The 7,725-nt window shown below is 42.5% G+C and overlaps 1 protein-coding gene across 1 annotated transcript; it reads left to right on the forward strand.

The window, feature by feature from the left end:
• Nucleotides 1–7,453, forward strand: IL26 (interleukin 26). Its single transcript, XM_065838048.1, has 5 exons — nt 1–171; nt 557–613; nt 2,057–2,188; nt 7,216–7,281; nt 7,367–7,453. The coding sequence occupies exons 1-5, from the start codon at nt 1–3 to the stop codon at nt 7,451–7,453; spliced, it is 513 nt and encodes a 170-aa protein (XP_065694120.1).
• Nucleotides 7,454–7,725: the final 272 nt, after the last annotated feature.

Genomic DNA, 7,725 nt, shown 5'->3' on the forward strand with positions numbered 1-7,725 from the left:
ATGAAAGTATATTCTATTTTCAGCTCTGGGCGTTTTTTAGTTCTGCTTTGTCTTTTTGCTGCGGAAGGCAAAAAGTTGCCTATGAGAAAGCATACTTGCCGAAAAGGACTCCTCTACCAAGTGACAGAGAACCTGTATATCAAGGCAACTAGTTTAAAATCATCTGTTCCTGTAAGTTCACCCCACTAGTTGAAAAGTTTATTTATAGATGCTTCTTTACCAGCTTCATTACTGAGCACCTGGAAACTTCAATAAGCCGAATGATCTCTACAGTCCTGAGAGCACTAGGGTAATGCTGCTACTCCTTCTGTAAAGATGGGAATAAAGAAGATGCACAGAGAGGTGGGATGAGTTGCCAAGGAGTTTACCACGAAAGGAGTTTGTAGCTAGACTTGGATTGGAACACAGATTTGCTAAGTCCTCATCCTACATCTGAGTAAGATGATGATGGTGGTGATGATGATTATTACTACTAAGTTTTGTACAAAGCAGACTTAAAACTCTCTTTTCCTTCCTCTGCTTAGGTTAATTAATACTGGCACATTATATTTTACAGAAGGATCTCATCAAGAACACAAGATTGCTTAAAAAGACAACAAAAATGCTGTTCATGGTAAGATTTATACTACTGGTTTTCCATTTTTTTTTTATTTCCCGTTGGTCAACAGAGATAGGAATGCGTGATCAAAAGGAATGACAGCTGACACAAACATCACTTGTATTTAATTGGGAAGGACATTATATTTATGAGACCCATGCATTTAATGAAGTCTTTCGCTTAGAGGAAGAGTGTTATCTCTGCCCCATAGAAGGGATTTTCCTCTGAGACATGAGGGGAGTTTTGAGCATGGTATGGGGAGAAAGAGGTGGATTTGTGAAGCCTGTCTGGACGCACTTCTTTCTAGGTGGTTGCAGTGGTGTTCTGTCAGGAGATTTGTGTTAAGGGTGTTTGCCATTTCAGGGAGGAGTGTGCTCGTGGTAGCACTTGCTCCTCCTGTCAGCGCTTGGCTGCGTGTCACCCTCCGCAGCAATGCTCTCCAGGCACCAGCCCATTCACATGAGTGCCAGGGCCACTGTTGTCCCAGCACTTGAGACACTTCCTGCTGAGGGTGTGTGTCACCAAAGATAGTCCATGGGTGCTGCAGAGCAACCAGGACACCCAAGGACCTGTTTTGGGCTTTGACCTCTGCAGCTGCACTGGAAGAGGGACGTGAGAGTTCCTCAGTGCGATTCAGCATGGGACTGAGACTAAACTGGGGGTGTCTGTTTGTGACTGCTAAATGTGAGAGATATTTTAGCTTTCCTAATGCAGAGATCTAGTCAGCAGGGCTAGCTGAATCAGTTCAACCCTAAGCAGAGATCTACTGTCCTTTGAACTCCCCTGGATCTCATTGATTACCTTGGGAGTGAAGGCTCCTTGTTTTTCTGTGGGATCTACAAATGGAAACCTGCATCTGGGTGGCTTAATCTGTAGCTGCATTACCCTCCTGGTGAGAGTTTCATACCTGAAACTTGGTTCCATTGCCTAAAACCAGGCAGATAGCCATTTGAAATACCTTTGGGTATCCAAGAGATCCCACAGGACAGGTAGATATGACACAGCGAGTACAGGTTGACTGGCTGCTTCCGGAGCAGCAGTTGGGGGTGGGTGGGATACCCTACAGCATCTCAAAAGGTATGAGACACTGATGTGGAGGAATGGGACAATGGCACTCATAATGACTCCTAAAACTTGGCCAAGATGGACTGACAACCCCTCAAGTTATCTTCCATTTATTCTTTGTGTGTTAAATGGATTTGTTGCTGTCACTTTTGTTCATGGTTGATCTTACCAATACTCATTTGGCTGACAGCACAGCATCCTCCTGCCTTTCCTTCAGAAACCACAGGGGTACTTTGAGCTGTTTTAAAGAAAGGAAGCAATCCAATGGGATAATCAAATTCACAAAAATGTTTTTATTGATTGTACACTTTCTAAACACACATATTTTTGTGAGGCTGAAGATTTTGGCCAAAGATGATTTGAAAGGAAATTCTTTACCTGTTTTGTTTTCAGACAAACTGCAGTGTTCGACATCAGCTCCTCTCCTTTTATGTGAAAAATGTTTTCAGTCATCTTGGAGCAGCACGTGACAGGTTGTACATTACTAGTGCCTTCCAGGTCCTGCAAGCAAACATGAATGCCTGTGTAAGTATATTCCTGAGAGCCAAACTAACTTTGTCCAGCTGACATTTTAGGGAAAGTCTCCTTCACAGTTTTTCTGCAGACAGAGAGAGTATTCAGACTCGTGGTGTGCCTCACATTACAAAGGACCCAAGTTCTCAAAGGTTTCCCCTCTGGGAATGGGAAAGCTTAATACCACTCATTTCCTTCCAGAATGAGCTTGTGGGTAGTGGGCAAAATGCTGGAGATACCATGGAGACAAGCCACTTCCCTGCTGATGATGTCACCTTGTGCTGCTCTTTCAGCACCAAAGCTGCAATGAGACCGGGTAATCACAGCGAGAAATGTGGCTCCTCAAATTTCAGCAGTGTAACACTGGTTACACTTTCATTCTTCAACAGTGCAACCACTGGACGTGTGTAATCTTTACTCACATGTCACCTCTGCTCCTCCATAACAAATTTTGAAAGAGCTGGTGGTGCCTCATCAGTAATCAGGAACTGCAATGATGAAACACATTGGAGCAGTTTCCACGTGTTGGCTATGCCCACAGTCGGAGCAGGTTGTCAGGGAGTGATGCTGCCCATTGGCAAAATGTTCCTACAAGGCACCCAGGTGTCCTAGGGAAGAATCACTTTTTACCAACACCATGTCATCATCCCACCCTGTAAATAACAGCAGGACAGCAGTTAAAGCGTACTTTTGCCCATGCAAGTATGCATACTTATGTATTATGGTGCTAAAGCAACACTTGTCCCTTGTGAGTGATTTCTTCTCTTAATTTTAAGGATAGATGAATGACAACAGGGTGTGCCTTAAAACTTCATGTTCTATGGCTGGTTTTTTCTCCCCTAAACCTGCAGTTATCACAAGTCATAATGAACCATAAAGTAAAGTATGACTTAGGGTGAAATATAGCCCTGGATATCCAGGTGAATGTCTATAATAACTTTGAAAAGTAAGGGCTGTATGAGCAGTCAATGGAATGTTAATGAATTAAAACTTTTTCTAATCAGAATTGTATGGTAGTGTGAAAGAAAAGGACATGGGTTCTACATGCACACAAATATTTCCAATGCAAAACCAAGCAGCTTCAGGGAACTCTTTGCAGTGCTATAGCTCAGAACACACCTAGAATATTTGTATAATGTATGGAATATTTGTATAATGTAAAAAGATTCAAATCTCAGTGGGAGAAAGCTCCACCAGCTTTCAGGATTCTGCATTTAAAACCACGTTAAACAGTCACAATTTGCAGTCATTATTCACAGCAGTCAAGACACTGCTGTGGTTATCTGTGTCTGTCAAAATTCCAAATATTGTATGCTATTATATACTTTACAGAGATTTCGTTCTTGTCTGGAAAAGCAATTAGACCTGTGCTGGTTTGACTGAAATTGAATTAATTTCCCATGTACTTAAAATCTTTCCTCCCTGACAGCTAGGATGGTCTTTTGTTTTGAATGAGACAATGCTGCTTCCTCCCTGAGATAGAGTTAATATTTTCTTCCAGTAGCTTTCTAGTGTTTGGGATTTTCTATGAAGGGAATGTAAGAACTCACTGATATTTTGGCAGTTGTCAAGAAAACCAAGGACTTTTTCAGTTGTCCAGCTACAGATGCAAGTCAGTAAGAGGTGAGCACAGACAGGACAGCACTTAAATTGACATCCAGATTGATCAATAGAATATTCCCTACCATCAGTGTCATTCTCGGCATATAATTAGAGGGTTTGTTTGTTTGTTTGTTGTGTTTGTTTGTTTGTTTGTTTTTCCTGACCAGCTAATTTAATTAGTTCTGTTTGGGTTTTCCTGGTCCTTAGTTCAATTAGTTCCATTCAGGAGTTCTATTCCATTAGCAGTACAGTGTTCAGCCTTTTGTCGTTCCGGTGTTTTGCAGTTGGCTTTTGGGCATAGAAGTGGCAGTACACACTGCGAAGTTCAGACTGTCAACTGTGACTGTATTCAGGATATCAGTTACTCTGAAATACCATCAATGACTGGAGCTTTCTATATAACTTAGTAGTACATTTGTTTCTGTGCTGTATGGAGACAAAATGCTGTTCATTTCTCAAAGCTTCTCCTCTCTTTTTCATAATTAATGCCAGTGTTTTATCCAACACAAGTCTAAACAAAACAGTTTACATTTCTGGATGTTAAAAAATACTAGTAGGAGAGAAAAGGCTTCCTCTGGTAGTACACAAAAATTAGCTGTTTGAGAAATTATTTACTAGCAGACATCTCACTTCTGGAAGCTAACATTTTTTAAAGTATTTGTATTAATTCAAAACCAACAATACAAAATCATGCGAAAGAATAACAGAACCTGTGAACAGAATAGAAATAATGGATCCTCTGCTAATATCAAGTTTTGGATCTGTCTATCATATTATTCCTCAATAAATTAGCAAACTAATTTATTCATCTACATAATCTCCTCCATTTTTATTTTTCATTTTTATTATCTTGTTGAGTTATAAGATGTTTATCAGAAGGGTTTTCCACAATAGCAACATAATGGTGTGATAAATTTGTTACCTTTCAGGCACAAAGTTTTTTATACAACTGAGGGAAACAGCGATACTTTTATATACATACCCACCCTATATTCCTTCATCAACTCAGGCTCTAATTCAGCCAGCTAGAGGCATGCATACTATTTTAAAATACTAACAATATTTGTTTCCAAAACATTTCCAAATACTTTGTGCTATATTATAATGTTTCTTACCCTACTAGTTCTTGATCCTGTCCAGACAAGGAAACATTAATATTTTCTAATGATTTAGGAGCCCAAGTCCTGTTTTTCAAAAACAGGTACTAAAATCTCTGAACCCCTCTTCTGCAGTGAAATCAGGCTCTTTCATTTAGCGTATGACTGCACAGTAAACAGAACCGATACTTCCCTTGGACACTGGGAGCATCCCCTGCAGCACCACTGGCCACAAACACCTGTTTGATTGCTCATGTGCTCTATTGAGCCAGCAACATCACTGAGAACAGTATAAAGTTGCTTCTGAGGATGGGCTTATATTCCTGCATCAGTAGCAGGTTATGGAAGTTTTTTCTCATATTTGAGGAGAGTATGGAAAGACAATATATTCAGCGCAGGATTTTTAGTCATTACTCTGTCATCATTGGCAGAGCTTGTAGACATCCAGCAGAGGTTGTAGCGCTGCTTGCACTGAGCAAGCTTACCTGCTTGCTCATTTGTCTACTTGCTCTTTCTGTGGGAAGAACAGAGTTTATAATGCGTATTACCACTCCAGTCAGCACAGTCATTTAAGGTCAGTTCTGCTACTGAAAGATTTATGTGGAAATCTGCATTGTGCAAACTGACCTTAAAAAAAAAAAAAAAGCCCCAAGTCAGAACAAACTGCCCTATTTAGAAGATGTTAAAAGGTTTACAAATTAGAGTTGCTTTTATTGACACTCTCATCCCACAAGATGACTTCAAGAAGCACAGAAGGTAGCTTAAAAATGTTTGTGCTCATTTTTCAAACCCCTAGGTGAGGTAGAATAAAGGGATAACCATCCATTTCAACAATCACCTCTTTTCAAGAGAGTTGAGAACCTCTGCCTTTTTCCTTTTCAAACTGTTTAAAGGGTGAGTGTCACAAGGATGGAGCCAGGCTCTTCTCAGTGACAACCAATAATAAGGCAAGGGGCAATGGGAACTGGAACACAGGAGGTTCCATTTAAATTTGAGAAGAAACTTCTTCATGGTGAGGATGACAGACACTGGAACAGGCTGTCCAGGGAGGTTGTGGAGTCTCCTTCTCTGGAGACATTCAAAACCCGCCTGGACACATTCCTGTGTAACCTCACCTAGGTGTTCCTGCTCCAGCAGGGGGATTGGACTAGATGATTTTTCGAAGTTCCTTCCAATCGCTAACATCCTGTGATTCTGTAATTCCGTGTCCTTGTTCATAGATTGGAAAACATCCGATTTTGCCATTTTTTCCCCTGAAAGAACGATTCTTCCCCTGGGAAGACCTGGAGCGCTGAGGGGTCAGCAAGCCGTGTTGCTCAGAAAGCTCTGTCAGGTAGCTCCACAAGACCCAGCCGGCCAGCTCTGGTCCCCCATCCAGCCGGAGGGTGCGGGCAGGACCCAGCCCGTCGCGGCCAGCGGCGGCGCTGGGTGCGGAGCGAGCGCGGGGCTCCCCCTGCCGGCTCCGCCCGCGGCTCGCCGGCGTCTCCTCCGGTTCTCCGCTGCTGCCGACCGCCTGGGACAGAGCACCGACCCGCTCACCTTGTCAGCCGTGCACCGGCTGGGTGGGTTGAACGCGGGATTCAGCCTTTGGGTTCTGTAGAATGAACCGATCCGCTCTTTCCTTCCTAAAACCAGCTTCCAACTTAAATCTTGCAGTTATAATGGATCCCGTGTCTCTAATATCACAGAACTGTGTCAGGTGGAGGGGGAAGGGTAGAGGGACATCCGAACTTGAAAATATGACATTGTTGACTGATTTGGGTGGGATGCCTGGGAGTTGAGTAGAGTCTTACTGACACAACTCCCAATGATCTTAATTGAAAATTTAGCTTGATAAAAAGGGTGCAGGATGAGCCTGTCATTAGCCAGAGAGTGGAGGAATAGGCAGGGAAATGGGGGGAAGCATAAATTAACTTTATAAACACACTTGGAGAGTTTGCAGGAATATGAAAAATTACCCTCTGTGCGAAGGTCTTTGGCCCTTAGCCTCACCTTCTCTGAAGTTCAATGTTAAAGAGACTTAACTCTTAAAGCTAGGCTGCGCTGTACAAAAGTTAGAACTGCAGCAGATGCACAGATCCCCGAGACAAATAGACAGTGTTTAATATGAAGACATAGTCGCACTCATATTGCAACTTTTTGTGCTGTGAGCTCAACTTTCTGGGAAGCTTACAGGTGAAATAATACATTTGTAGTAGATACTGAAACAATGATGAGTTCACACATTTTACCAGTAGTCCTATGGTGCCACACTGTGGGTTGGACTTTTCCTCATCACTATGTTTTGACATCAGCATCTTTGCTGCAACAAGCTCTTCTGGTTTCTTCTCCTCCCTTTAGCTTCCATGTGTGCCATCCACAAGGTTAACTTCTGCTGTCAAAAAGTTAAAGAAAACATTTCTTAAGGTAAGAGCAGGAAGAGCTCGTTCCCAGCTGCACTGTTCAAGTACTGTGGGTAGTTTCTTTTCCAACATCTTTATCTTTCTGACAGCTTGGAGAGAAGGGAATCTACAAGGCCATCCATGAGCTGGATATTCTCCTTCCCTGGATTCAGGCCTACATACAAACCATCATATAAAGAACGAGGAAGCGACAGACAACACACTGCTTCTGTGCTAAGAACAGATTCTTATACCAGTGGCGTGAAAATCAACCAAGAACTGGACATACAAGTGGTCTGGCAGTGACTCTGTCCCACTGAAGGAGAGCTGCTGTAACACAGTGGCATAAAGGGATTTCCAAGAGCTTTCATGGCTGGCCTGGCATAGCAGCTACACCTGTCCTGCAGTATGAGAGCAGCTTCTGGAGCAGATACAGCATGATGATGTACTTCTAGACCTGTCTGTCTGC

The sequence above is a fragment of the Patagioenas fasciata genome, chromosome 1 (genome assembly GCF_037038585.1).
Source record: "Patagioenas fasciata isolate bPatFas1 chromosome 1, bPatFas1.hap1, whole genome shotgun sequence".
Taxonomy (NCBI): Eukaryota; Metazoa; Chordata; class Aves; order Columbiformes; family Columbidae; genus Patagioenas; species Patagioenas fasciata.

What these genes read in the sequence shown, in the direction of transcription:
- IL26 (XM_065838048.1), top strand. Translation starts at nt 1, where the DNA reads ATGAAAGTATATTCTATTTTCAGCTCTGGGCGTTTTTTAGTTCTGCTT. An exon ending in CAACAAAAATGCTGTTCATG is followed by an intron (nt 614 to 2,056) that starts GTAAGATTTATA and finishes TTTTGTTTTCAG; the next exon opens with ACAAACTGCAGTGTTCGACA. An exon ending in AAGCAAACATGAATGCCTGT is followed by an intron (nt 2,189 to 7,215) that starts GTAAGTATATTC and finishes TCCTCCCTTTAG; the next exon opens with CTTCCATGTGTGCCATCCAC.